The sequence below is a fragment of the Ambystoma mexicanum genome, chromosome 3p, assembly GCF_040938575.1.
Source record: "Ambystoma mexicanum isolate Mex_15411 chromosome 3p, UKY_AmexF1_1, whole genome shotgun sequence".
Lineage (NCBI taxonomy): Eukaryota > Metazoa > Chordata > Amphibia > Caudata > Ambystomatidae > Ambystoma > Ambystoma mexicanum.
In genome coordinates, this window is record NC_090925.1 from 562487695 (window position 1) to 562501989 (window position 14295).

At 45.6% G+C, this 14295-nt stretch overlaps 1 protein-coding gene across 3 annotated transcripts in view; it reads left to right on the forward strand.

The window, feature by feature from the left end:
* Nucleotides 1-14295, forward strand: part of SULF2 (sulfatase 2) — a 747920-nt gene that overhangs the window by 304295 nt on the left and 429330 nt on the right. For all 3 annotated transcript variants that reach the window (XM_069651282.1, XM_069651284.1, XM_069651283.1), the window contains exon 4: nucleotides 10844-10995. In XM_069651282.1, the coding sequence (XP_069507383.1) occupies nucleotides 10844-10995 (152 nt within the window). The remainder of the gene's footprint in view (nucleotides 1-10843; nucleotides 10996-14295) is intronic.

Below are 14295 nucleotides of genomic sequence, written 5' to 3' on the forward strand. Positions count from 1 at the left end.
CTGAAAAGAATCGCCACATTCCTGCTCGGGCGCGGATTCTTTTGTTACAGGCTAAAGTATAACATAGCATTTGACAGCTTTTTTCTTTGTTGCTGCAGGCATGCTAACTTGCTCAGGACAATGCTTGTTATTGTTTTTTTTTTTTTAAGTGTGTAGTCTAACATGTCACATGATGGAAAATTTCACAAAATGGAATATTGACCTGTGCAATTAAACATCACCAGGACAAAATAACACAGGCAGGGGAATTTAACACAAAAAAACTAAAGTTGCACCACAAAGCTCTGTTTATCTTCTTCATTCCTATATGTCGGCACATTTTCAACTTGCACCTGATTGTGAAGGTCGAGGTAGGTATTCTTTTGGCAAATACCTGCTATTAAGCGGGCAAATCAAATCTTGTAACTGAGAAATAGCACAGACGAAAAATGCGCATGCCTAGAATTCTTCCAAATTAAAAATACGATTTGAATGTATTTTCTGCCTGCAGGGTAAATAGATTTCTGGCGGTGCTCTACTTATGTCATTAATCAAGACTTTGACAGCTGACGTTGGCTTTCTACGAATAGAACGTTTTCTGCTAATGTTCCTGTCAAGCCCCCCTCTTCCTGCCTTTCATGCTCCAGCCATGTAATGCCATCTTAATGTCACAGCCTACTGTATGTTTATTTTGATCAGCGCTTTTTTTTTTTTTAAAACTGCTACAAGTGCCGTGTACTCTATATTTACCGTCAAGTAAGTCAAATCACTTAGTATAATCAGGAATTATGTTAATATAAACACATTTAGTGATTTATTTTTTTCATCTTGACAGATCGTGTTGTGCTTTTTAATGCTTGCTGGGCCTTATTTAATGCCAGTGATTAGGTGGCAGCCTACGAAGGTGTCTAAAAAAACAATGGACGAGTGTGCCTTGTGTTGTGTTTGCGTGTCTGTCTGTGTGTACAACGCTGCTCTTTTGTGCAGAGCCGGTTGAAAATAATTCTGCTGCGGTTGGTAAGGTATAATTCCGCTACTCCTAGGGCCAGATTCATGGAATTATCTGCACAGAAAATAGGGACTTTGCGCGCCAAACCGCATGCAAAATCCCATTTGTCGATTCATGCAATAGACTGTACAGCATCTTTTTGTACTTTGCAGGGACTTAGCGCAGGCTCGGCACGTCTCTGCAAGCAGCCAGGTGCCCTGCACGAGATACCACACAGATCGTGGGCGTGGCTTGCACAGAGGTAAGGGTAAGGGGTGGAACTTGGAAAAATTAGGAAGAACAAGAGAAAATGTGGGTGTTACGAGGGACAGCCTACAAGCAGTCCATCGCCAGCCCACAAATGCGGCTAACAGGACGCATTCATGGATCCGACCGCACAACCTCTCGTCTGGTAAATGGTCACGCAAATCCCTCATTCAACCCGCCACCCGAAGGCAGGCATACAGACATTCGCATATAGGATTTACCACACAGAGGTGAGATCACATATTGGATTCAAGGGTGCATGTACGCAGCTGGGGTTCCAATCTAACTTAGGGGTGTGCATATGCAGTGTAGCGGGGTGCAGGAACCATTTACAGGTGTGTTCACATGCAGCTTTTTCTGAGTTTCACCTGAGTTACGGAAATTTGGACGCATATTGACGGGGTGCCGGTTACAGTTCCCGGGGATCCCACGCAGTGTCCCCGAGGTGCAGACCTGGTTGTGGGGGACCCAACGCACTGTTTCCAGGGTGCATGTGTTCACCCCAGAGGAGCACTCAAGGGTAGCTGTTTCTGGCAGTTTTTGCTTTGCATGGAGACGTGTCGGGGGCGTTCCAGCCCCAACTTGCGTTTACAGTTACCTTGCCCGACCAATTCCATAAATATGCAGAGCACGCATGAAAACATCTGCGCACTGACTCACGCAAAGTCTTTCTCGGTGCGTAGGCTTTGCGGGATCTCTGCGCACATTTCCACTGGTGCATACCTGCTGCATGTAGAATCAAGTTGATGTCTCCTCCTGTTGCCATGAGCTAAATTATGTATGTATGTGTGCCTGTAATTATTGATACCACCCCCAACGGGTGTAAAGTCACATTGGTAGGCCATGTCATCACTGCAGGGGAATACAAGCACAGAAGTGTTTTGGCCATTTTTAATCCACATGGATGCGGTTCATGTTGCATCCCTAGCAACAACAAACTTGCCATTCATATCTGAATCCACATGTGGACCATATGCCATGGCTTTTCTCTCAGCTGTGGGGCAGAGGCTGGGTACTGTTCCATACTAGGGCAAACAGACGCCGTTGGTGGTCGCACAGTCAGGCTTTGCTCCCAGCAGTGGAGAGAAATGGCTCAAGATACAAGGAGATTGGCTATTTCAGTGCATAAATAGAATGCCAAGATAATAGTAGATTCTCAAGTATTTCTTTTGTTTGTTAGATGGACTAAGGAGGACTATTTACGATGAAAGTTAGTCACATGGGAGTATGAAACATTACTACCCGGCGAGGGTCAATGTTGTTGCAGAGTGTCCGCCATGGAAAAGGAGAAGAGACTACGTCTAGCCCTTTCGCCCCTTCCATGGCAGCCAATTTTTTGTTTACTTTTTTTCAGCCATTGATTTTAATGACCGCCATGGAAAGGAAGAAGGGACTACATGTAGTCCCTTCTCCCCGATCCCTGATGCCCATTTTGTTTTAATTTCTTTTCACAACGCCATTTCTCAACCCGAGAAAAATTACTATTAGTATAACCCTCGGAGGGGGGCATTAATGGTTGGGTAATGCCCCAGGGGCTCAGTTAAACTAACTATGGCTCCAGGGGTATTACCCGACCAGTAATGCCCCTCCCTCCTCGGGTCATATTGCCTAAGTAAAAACTCCAACGATCTAGATTCAGGATATACATAATCATTTACCTTTGGGATCATAGAAAACTGTGATGTCACAGTGTTTTTTGGCTCACTGAAGGTTTGTAAGGTCAATACACAATCACAGGGCTGCAGAATTCTTGATCCATCCATAGTGTTATGTAGCTCAGGAATTAAAGTTCTGGCCAAGTAAGGGGAGGATTGATTTAGCAAATGATGCCTCTAACTTTGAGCATGGTTAGGTTAGGCCACAATGGTGATGTATGAGGATTTTGGTTTTTGGCTACCACAATGGGCAAGTGAAGCAGTTCTAGTAAAAAAGCTTACTGAACCATTTGGATGGTAACTTGCAGTCAGTAAGGATGTTTTTTTTTTATCTTGGAGCTGTTTAACCCTCATCTTCAAGAGTTAAAGACTGTTAATATTATGGAACACCAGGCCGTGGCGAACTGGCAGGGTCAGCCTTTGATGCAGGAGAGATCCTCTGAGGTCTGCCCCAGCAGGGAGAATATATAGAGCTCCTGGTATGTGCTGTGGCCAGTGAGAGGCTATAGAATGCAGTCAGTGTTCCAGGCTGTATCTGCACATCATCTGGTACATTGGGGATGTACCTCTCAGAGCAAGCAGAATAGGAATCTACGACAAAGGCAAGGAAAGGGGGTTATAATTAGGATTAGGTTTCGAAGCTGGAAGGCTTCTTGAGTCATGATTCAGGATCCCAGGTGAATTTATATCTGAGCACCCATTTACCAGCCACACAGAGACAACAACAGACTCCCTAGCCAGTCAGTGAAATCATAGGTGAAATGGGAAGCTCACAGTACTGAAGAAGTAAACAACAGATTTCGGACCAATTCTACAATCAAGACCCCTTACGAGCATAACATTAGCAATACCACTGTGTACCCACCACCTACCTAGTTCAGGAGACGGCCAGAACATCAGGAAGTTAAACCAGAACCAAATGAGCAAGAAAAAGGGGAGCCTGTCCCGAACGGCACGAGGGCGCCTCTAATACGATGCAGAGCCAGTCAGGAGCCGCCGCTGATGTCACAGGAGTTGCAAAGTCATACTTAATGTTCCGAGAATCCAGGTATCCCAGGGAAAAAAACAGGCCATCAGTTCTGAAGGATGATGCAGAAAATACTGTCCAAAGTCACAAAAATCCAGAGAAAAAAGAAAAAAAGGGGTTGCCAAAACACAAGGAGTATCCAAAAGGCAATCCAATGGGAAAATCCAATGTCCAAAATCCAGTTCACCAAAGCACAAGGGAAATCCAAAAGGCAATCCATAGGGAAATAAACAGGGTTTAAAACGTCCAAAAATCCAAACCAGCAAAAGCACAAAACGAGATGCCACTAGCAGGAATGCTGAGAAGCACTTCTGTGTGGTTGTTGCTTCTTTAAATACTGTGATGCTGGCAATTTCCGGATTTGAAATGTCATGTGACCTGGCAACATCATGTGACAGCCCAGCTGATACAAGGTGCCCGGCGCGTCTGCTGACGCACTACAGTGTCCCCAAGTCGCCAGGATAACAGGATAACCCCCACCTTCTGAGCCGGACCCGGAGAGGAAAGAAATGGTAATGCTGCCACGTTACCCTGTGTGCCGGCCTGTCCCCAGTGAAAGGAGCGGGACGCCGCCGTAATGGCAAAGGTGAGTTCACAACATCTTGGTTCCCACAGATCCTCTCACGCAGGAGTTAGGTCACATCTCTAATGTGTACAACAGTTGGAGATACATGCCATGCTAGGTTTAGGACATTTACACACACATATACTTATTGAAACGATTCTTCTATTTTCTCCATCAGCTAGACAACACACCCTCATGCATTACCACTAACAATCTTGTCTGAGGCCTTTTAAACATAACATCACAACCAAGATGACACAAACTCTACCTTAAGCTCAGTAATATGAGTGATACCCATCAACTGAAACTCTGTCTCGTCTTGGATGTCTAATGCTTACCTAAAACCCATCCAAGACAAAATTCCTCCTCCTAGAAAACCCCTCAAGACACGCTCAAGTTGAGACGAGGCTGCCCAAGATGAAACTTGAAGGATGCTCTTCGGTCTCCCCTCGACACAAATTTCCTTGGATTCAGCATGGACCGAAACCTTGCATTCAAGGCCCATGTCGTCAAGGAAATACAGAGAGTGATATCAGATCTCCCTCAATGCAAAATAAAGCCTTTCTTGCCTCTGTCTTTAGGACCATTGAACAAGACCTGGTTCTCTCTCATTGAAACAACAACAACCTCCTCACAGGCATCCAAGCATGTCCCACAGTCCCCCTTGAAGCCGTCCACCCTACATCAGATGATTACAAGCGTAAGGAGATTCAACCAAGTCACCTTGATCATCAGGGAACTTCCGGGCTTCCACTGCAAGTCTATATCATCTTCAAAATAAGCTGCAACACCTTACTAGAATCCAGGAAGGATTTGAAGACTCTCCTCTTCAAGAAACACCTCGCTGAATGAGACCCCCTTCCTAATTCCTTCACCCTCTGCATACCTGAACTCCAACACAACCGGCATGAGACACCACCCAACCTCTCCCTCTCTATCACTGTTTCCTTCACGTGTACAGTGCTCTCTTTCTTGTGAGTAAGGGTTGTCCTATATATATATATCCTTTTACATACACCCACACCAGGTCTACATGTTATTGATGTTGGCATTTCTTGCACAGAGAAAGGGACCTGGGGCAGGGTATGTGAGAAACTTGAGGGTATTCTCGCTCCTAGACCCTTTGGATCATCTACGCAGGTGGCCACAGAAAGGCCATTGCTATTGGATCCTGACCCTGGGGCGGAGAAGCGAGAGAGGATCACCTGAGTGGAGGTGCCTTGGGGACGGGGAGGGGGTGCCCTTGGGCGGGACATGGTATTTCCCATTCCTTATTGACAACCAACCCAACCCTTCCCCAACCTTCATGGGCTGTTATAAGCCAGCTCCCCTCATTCTCCACAATTTACACTTGACATTGCTGGGACGAAGAAGATGCAGCTAAGAGCAATGAAGACTATGCTCTTTTACCACTCTAGTACTGGGATGAGGAAGATGCCTGATAAGAGCAGTGAAGGTCAGGCATGTCCCTTTAATTGTGGTCAGGCAAGACTGATTGGTCATCCACACCTGTCAAGGGGCTGCAGGTGTATAAATGGAGCCCAGTCCAGCAGCAAAGGGGATTGACAGGAGAAGGACTAGGAGCCCGGTGCATGAAAACCCTACAGCATGGCCTGGGAGTTGGGACTCCCTGGAGCAGACTGAAAAAGGTGAAGGGAGCTGTGCGGGAAGGCTGCCCCTTGAGTTTCTGTTAGAAGCACTTGTTGCCCTGTGTTGGTGGACCACCAGAGGAATGTTTGAGGGGCAGAAACTGGAGCCCTGACACTAAAAGCAGAAGGCTGTGTGATCTGCGATGCAGCACAAACTCTTAAAGCAACCAGTGAGATTCTGGTGAATGAGAAACCCAGTGCGCTCGTGTGTGTACTTCATTGTTTGCTGGACACTTTATATTGAGTAGTTGCGTGCTTCGGTATTAACACGTTTTTGAAAGTCTCTGATATTTTCATTGTAAATTATCAAAGAGATGGGAATACTTTGTATCAAAGTGATCATGTGGGTCAAGAAACACATTTTCGAAGGTCTCTGAACACTGAGCCATCCTATTAAAGCAAAGCGAATTAATATTGAACTACAGATGAAGTAAAAATGAACCATAAGCAAGACTTACAATTATTGAATACCCAACTGAATTAAAACATTTGGAACCCAAAAGGGGAAAGCAACTTTAAATCCAAGCAAACCATTATATGTTGAAGTGCTAAAATGACTATAACTCCAAACAAAACACAGCATGCTGAAAACTAATGTGACTTTAAAGAATATGGGAACAAAAAATACTGAAGCCTGATTTATGGTGAAATGTTCAACCTGTGTGAAAGCTGAAAATTATCTAAACCAATATTTGAAAACATCATTAACTGAACTGTGGAGATAAGGATACTTTGTGTTTTCTATGAACTGTGTAACTTGGAGCTTGGGAAAGGGAACCATGAGTTCTGACCAGGTGCATTCATTTCAAGGTTATTTGAACTGTGTGATTTGATACTTAGGGAAGGGAACCCCGAGTCCTGACTTGGGGAAGGAAACCCCAAGACCTGAATAAGACTAGAAAGGGAATGTTGAGACTTTTCTTTGTGGAACTGTTTTGTACTTGAGGAAAGGAGCTGAAAGGAAGCCGCTAGCTGGAAGGAGCTCAGAACTTTGTGTTAAACACGGTTTTCTTTTTGGTTGCTGACATTCCTACACATTGTACAGATATAGTTGTGAGGGCAAGTATAGGGTTTGGACACAGATTCCTAAGTTGAACTCTATGACTCAGACTTTCCTTCAGGGAAATGCTACCTTAGCACAGGGCACGTTAGGCCTGTTTCCATCCTGACATTTAAGTTAATAAAATTGGTTGTTTTGAATTTGGAATCTGTTGTATGTGTCCTCTTTCATGATGCCTTCACATTTGATGTTGGCTTGGGAGTCCAAATGGGGGTTCACCAGGGCTGTGGCCAGCAGGGATCTGCTGTTGAGGGAGATTTAAGGACGAATGTGGTTGAGCAGTTTATTGAGGTACATACAAGTGGCCCGAACATGTGCGACCTGTGGCATCATCGTGAGCTTGGCGTCAAGAAGGATGCCCAGCATCTTCATGCTCCTGACCACTGTAATTCTGCTGCCAGCAATGGTGAAACTCTCACAGTCGGGGGCAAGTTGTTTCAATCTTGGCCCTGAGGTGACAATCATGACAGCAGAGGTGCTGATCTGTGTCAGCCAGGGATAGGCTCAAGGCTACCGAACATGTTCACGCTTATGAGCGCTTTGCTGGCAGATGATATCATGACACTTACAATGAGACAAGACATGATGTGCCCTGCAACGTTTCCCCATTTAAGGGATAATAATGTTGCTTTTGCAATGAGAAGGATTTATTGAGAGTCTAGGTGTTTAACTTAGTTTGCTGTTTTCAGGGAATTTTAGCACTGTGGTGGATAAGAAAACGCCTTCAGGTGTGCCTCTGACATAATTCACTTTAAAGAGTGGCCGGCTCTTCAGTTAAGGGCTAATGACCCAGCAGAGACAAAGTCAACATTTTTATTTTTGGCAGTAGGGCAGAAGTCGCCATTGGGTAGAGGAAGAGGCAGGAGGACAATGTAGCTGGGGGTGGTCGAAGGAGAGAGTACCTCAAAGTAGTAGCATTGCTTTGGGGGGGGTGCTCATTGCTTGCCGGTTTGCTCCTGTTTGTGGACGGTGGCAGGTTGCTGGAAATGCAATTAGTAGGGTAGCCAGGACAGTGTTAATAGGGGAGGACAGGAGAGTGTCAATGTGTGGAATGGCAGGAGAGAAACACTTGGGGAGGAGTGGTAGGACAGAAGAAGCGTGGAGAGGCAATGGGTGAAGGCCGGCTAGAGAAAGTGGGGGAGATGTAGTGTAATGCAGGCGCAGAGTCAGTGGAGTCAGGCAGTAGAGTGAAAATGAGAGGAAGCAGAAATGTTTACCTGATGCATCACTCGGCCACACAGCAGAATGGCAGTCTGAAGCCACCATACATGCAGCCTAGCCACCAGCACCCGGATACCCGCTCCTAACCATGCAGGCATGACTAGAGCAAGATCACGGACCACTACCAAGCTGAGGCCACTAATATCCAGTGGGAAGACCATCAACACTTGCAGGGGACTATATCAGCCCAACATAAGCAAAGGTGCCATGTCTGCAGTGCTATCGGCTGCTAGATGCCAGACGCTCTTGATGACTTGAAGCCCATGAGTTCAGTGCCCATCTCAATTTGCTTACATACTCTGCACAGTATCAGCCGAAAAAGAGGTATAGGGTGCAGTGGGGGGACAACATTTTGAGTCCATTAGGACACAGCTTCTGGAGAAGGAGGTATTGAGCGGTAGGTGCAGGAGGGCACACAGGCTGTGGGTCTGGGGCAGTAGAAAGAGACTGCTGTGTCAGGGTGGCACACATGGGTTTATATGAAGAGGAAGATTTTCTGTGACAGGGCACTCCTTATAACCTCCCCACACATACCATCTTTGGCCCTGACCAGAGAATACCCCTGGCACATGGCCTCCCATCCCTTCTCATGGACCCGAGCTCTCATTACTCAGAGCCGGTGCAGCCTGCTGCCCTAAATCTCCTACTGAGCCAGGGGAGATGCCAGGCCAGAAAGACCACCCTGCATTGCTGCGGGGCTCAGCAGGAGCTTTAGTGCCAAACAAAGCCCTGGTGCCCCTCCACACAGGGCTCAATTAATTTCAGTCAGCAGCAACAGAGACGCCATGGGAAGGAGTAGACAGTCAGTGGCGCCTTGGTGAATGCAGCACAGTGGCCCAGGTATCCCCTTGCATGCCCTTTCGCACCAGCGGCAATGTTGTGTCCCTCTTACCTACTACAGGAACCATCACAGCTGCCTGCAGAATGAATCTATGCATGCCATGCGCTGTGGGTGAGAGGAAAGGCAGCAAGTGATGAGGTTGGGAGAGGGGGAGACAGGAGGACACTGCGGATTGTTAGAGAGAAGGTCTGTGTCTCCTGTGTCTCACGTGGGGAACGCCTACCATCAGAGAAGGGCGAAAGATAGGACTTCCCACCGACAGTCATCACTCTGAGTCTCGGTCTGCTTAGACTGCCTTATGGAAAAAGACATATCAGCATGGAAACAATGATGTGCTTGTTAACAATTATGGAAGTAACAATGGACTATGACTCTCTCTATCCAGAGACACTGGCTGGCAACGCGCGAGGAGCAGTTCATTCTTTAACCAGACCACCCCATCCATCTCTGGTCCTATTGGAAGACTTTAAGATCCACTGTGCAAGGTGCAACTGGAAGCCAAAGTCTTTTGTTAAAAACATTAAAACAAATGTTTTAAATGTGTATTTTTTATTATTAGTGTTTAGTTTATTACAAAACTTTCACTTACATTTTTTTTTTCATTCAACGGTTTTGCAAGGTACAGTGCACTTGCATAAACAGTGGCGAATCGAAACAATGATAGTGAATAGCACTTGTCGTTGTACCTCAAGATTAGCCGCCACTGTCCACTCAGGTGGAAAACAAGACTCAATTACATTACTGTACATTATATTCCGATGCAAGTTGATAACCGACCTATAGAACAGAGAGAACACAGCGAGGCATCGTCCACCCAGATCTGAGGCAGAGGATTCATCATTCAGTATTCAAACAAGGGAAACCAAAGAGTGTGCAGATATTTTTGGCATGATTTAACAAAATCCTTTATCTATGTAACATATATGAGGAGGGTTTTTGATGCTGATAAATGTAACTCACTGTTCTTCTGGCGGATTGTTGTCAGGTGTTGCGCCATGCTTTTTTAGCCCAATCAGTAAAGAGTGCTGCGTGGAACTGAAGGCGGGCCGCTACTCATAATTAGTAAATGGGATGCGCGAGTACACCCGGGCTTCATCCGCTCACCAGTGCGGGTCAATATCCTCCATTGCAAGGTCAGAGGGGGGTCTGCATCCCTAGCCCCTACAGGCACAACAGAAAAGGTGTTCAATGTAAAATCCATCCTATACACAAAATATCTCTAATGTCAAGAGACACTGTGTGCCCATTAGCGTTTGACCTCTAAAAACATTGGGTTAAACCCTGAGAATGGCTCCCTGGTGAAAATCTATTTGTAGTTGTAGCCAAGGGCTAATAAATATTTATGTGTATCGTAAAACAAACACATTCTGTAAATCAGCACTTAGCAATCTTCCCAAGAGACTGCGACATCTATGGATTCCCGTCGCAGAGCGGGATCAAACCGACAGGGCCTGAAGCATAGCCCTAAGAGACTGCCCACTTACAGTGTATCGTTCTATATTATTGAAAAGAAAGAGATAAAAAGTGTCTTGTGCATTTTGTTGGTCCTTCTTCTACTCACCTTGCCATTTTTTTTATCTTTTTATTTCAGCTTTCTTCGGGAAATACCTAAATGAATATAATGGATCCTACGTGCCACCAGGTTGGAAAGAATGGGTTGGACTGGTCAAGAATTCCCGCTTTTACAACTACACCATCTGTCGAAATGGCGTCAAAGAGAAGCATGGATTTGACTACGCTAAGGTAGGACGGTTGGTTTAGCTGTTTCTGCCGCACGTGGCTAAACATGCAACTTGAGGCCTGAAAGTCTAATCAAAGCACCATTTCCATATTCAAGACGTTGTCTCAGTAAAATCAATATCTAAATCAATCGAACATCTGTGCTGTAGGGAGTTATTAGTCAATGGATACCATCTTTTCAGGAGGGGAGGACAATTTAAGCAAGCTTAACAGCAAGCAGGTAATCCATGGAGCTTGAAGCTTTAATGGCTCCTGTGTCTTAGAAGCCGGGATGTAGGATCAGGCCATCAGGATTCTCATTCAATGCGTCAATATTGTAATTAAGACACATTAGGCCTTTGGCAAATAAAAAAGTAGGTTTAATCTTGTTAAATTTCAGAACTGTAATGGGACACATTTTCAGACATAGCCACACACCAATCACTGCTTAAATTCAGAGGATTTTTGTCATTAGGCCTGATTTTGAGACCGTACCCCATTTTATAATAAGGAAACCTCTTTTAGCCACACATTTTCTCTTTGAAGAACCGCGTTTTAAAATAAATCCTTTTTTTACACTCCTAAATGTGCACTTGCATTAAAAACATGGGGAAAAATAATATCCCCCACCCCCAAATCCCAGTTGCATGTACCAAATGTTAGGCTGTGCTCTCGTATGTGGAATGCTCATTAATACATGTGGCTTTCCTGTGTGAATGCGGTATGAAAAAGCAATAGTTCTCAAGAAAGAAAATACACGTTCACTAAAAATAAAAAAAATGGCTCCCCCGAACGGTCAGATCTAAGAGTAGGACTGGTTAGACGTTTTTAAAAAATGTGACACCCTGGGAAGTTATTTTACCTTGAATATCAGCTTAAAATGGCCGCATTTGTCTCTGTTGCCTGCAGTCACGGAGCTGTAAGGTTGGCTTGTCAGCTCGCGCTGAAGAGCAGACAAGAAGCCATCACTCAGCGCGCGGCACCTGCCAGGGGGATAAGATGGATGGGCCCTGCAGGTGCCGGGCTCAATATTAAAGCAGAAAGAACATGTTTGCGAAGTTTCAATGTCCTTCCCGGGATACATCTGTTAAGCATAGAGTTCACCGTGTTGGGTGGGGTGCTCCCTTTAATTCCCTAGAGCCTTACGCCGCGGTAAGTGAGCTTGTGATTGAGTGGGCTGGACTGGCAGACACCCCACTTGACTTCATTTCTAGGCTCCCAATAGTTACAGAGTGCTCCATTCCTTCCAAATTCCGGCACCTTGACAGGGTCCGCCAGTGCTGAAGCAACGACATTCCAAACATCCAAGGCAGCCCACAGCCCAAACAACTGAGTTCACTAAGTGGGCGGGGCCCCCGCGAGCTATAGGTCACCAAAGCGCACATTTTCAAGGCAACAGAGAAGTTTATATGTTTGAAATGTGATATTACAGGACGCTTCGGAGCTCACCTGGACGACTCATGGCGAGAGATATGATATCTCCAAAAAAAGAAGGCCTAGTGCCCCCTGTAGTCCAGGTACTTTTACAATATTGAGTTTTCTTTTTCATTTGTACTTAACTATTTGTTCAAATCCTCAAGGTTACTGCCTGTTGTGTAATGAAGCCAACTTGCTATTTAAATTGCTGTATCCCTTGGCTATGACATCACACCGGTGGAATGTGAAAGTCGTAGTACACTGGCATGGCGTCATGGCAGGTGAATGCAGCATTGTCTCTGCTTCCTCCAGGGCAGCAGAGAAGGCGAAGTGCCCTTTGCTGTGACTTGTTCTGAAGTCTATCAGTGCAAGTAAGTAGCAGCCCTGCGTTGGGCCTTTCACTGTGCAAGAGCCAAAGTGTTGTCAGGAAAGAGGTGGCAAGTAAGCTAAGGGAGGTGACAGTGGGTGCCAGGTCCTGCTGTGCTTCGTGGGCTGAGCAGGAACAGAAGGAAGATGAGAAGGGGGCAGGACACCAAGGATGGCTTATTTGAGGTTGGGGAGAGGAGGTGGTAAACACAAGAACGCTGGGGAGCGAGGCCGGACATTGAGGATGGTTTTGCTTATGGAGGAAGAGGGAGGGGAAGGAGCAGGCTCCCCATTAGGAGCACATTAGCGAAGATAGAAGGAACTTGGCATTGGCTAGCAGTGGAGGATAGAATCCTTTTTAAGGCACTGACGTTGACGAAAAGGAAACTGGTCGCATGTGTGCCAAGACGAGCACTCAGATCCGACTCAAAAGGCCAAATAGAGATAGCTAGATTTGAGAAAACAAACGGACAGGGCAAAGACTTTCACATCAAAGCTGCCACTAAGTGGAATAATCTTCTCTTACAAATCAGGCTGGAACAGAAATATACCAGCTTTTGAAAAAAACTCATGACCCACCTCTTCAAATAAGACTCCCGAAATCAGTTCAATGATCTCATGATACCTTATATACATGAGCAATGTTGTCCCGTGACTGACAGTTTGTCATTTGTCCTATTGTCTTCATGTTGGCGCCCCGATGCTTGCAAGCTCACGGCACGATACAAATAAATAAATAAATAAATAAAGGCAAAAGGGATGCAGGGGGCCTACACAAAATACAATTGTAGAGTGGCAAGCACGTATCAACAAAGGGAGGCTCTCATTATTTATAAGATGTCAGCCAGAATACCAGAATGTATTTAACAATTCTATATGCTAGTACAATACTCCTCACACTCAGTATCGAAAGAATCGCTCTGTGTGAAGGCCGGCTCTTCAGAAAGGTGATGGCTGAATGATAGTCTCATATGCCACTCCCCTGACAGTTTGTCACGGCACCTACTCTCACCCCAGATAACTATGGGTTGCCTAGGGGCCTAGCCACTCCTTACCCATCTTTGTCCTGGCTAAAAATGCACACACGCATTTTAGAAATCCTTTTTCCACCTCTTTCATCTCTGACTACAGTCTTCCGAAGGGCATTCAACACCACAGCGCTTCCAGGCCATACCAATGGCAGCAGGCGCCAGACAAGTACCATTTGACATACCATATAACATATGCCTCGAAACATCAGAAACAGACAGAAATTGTTTTTTTTTTAAAGTCCCTGCTGTAAGGGAAAGTCACCAGACTTCTGATTAGCAACCAAACCCTCCCTTCCTATCACGTGCTGGATCAACATTCAAGCCCCTAGCATTCTCTGAGTATGCCTCTTTGAAGAGGGACAAAAGAATATGTAGGTGCTTGCTATTGGACTCAAGGGCAATTGCCAACCATAAGGCAACACTATCAGATTATAGCACCCAAAAAGCCTTTGGCATTCAACCACGACACAGCAACACGAGAAAGAAAGTGCACACAACGCTTTTGGCATTG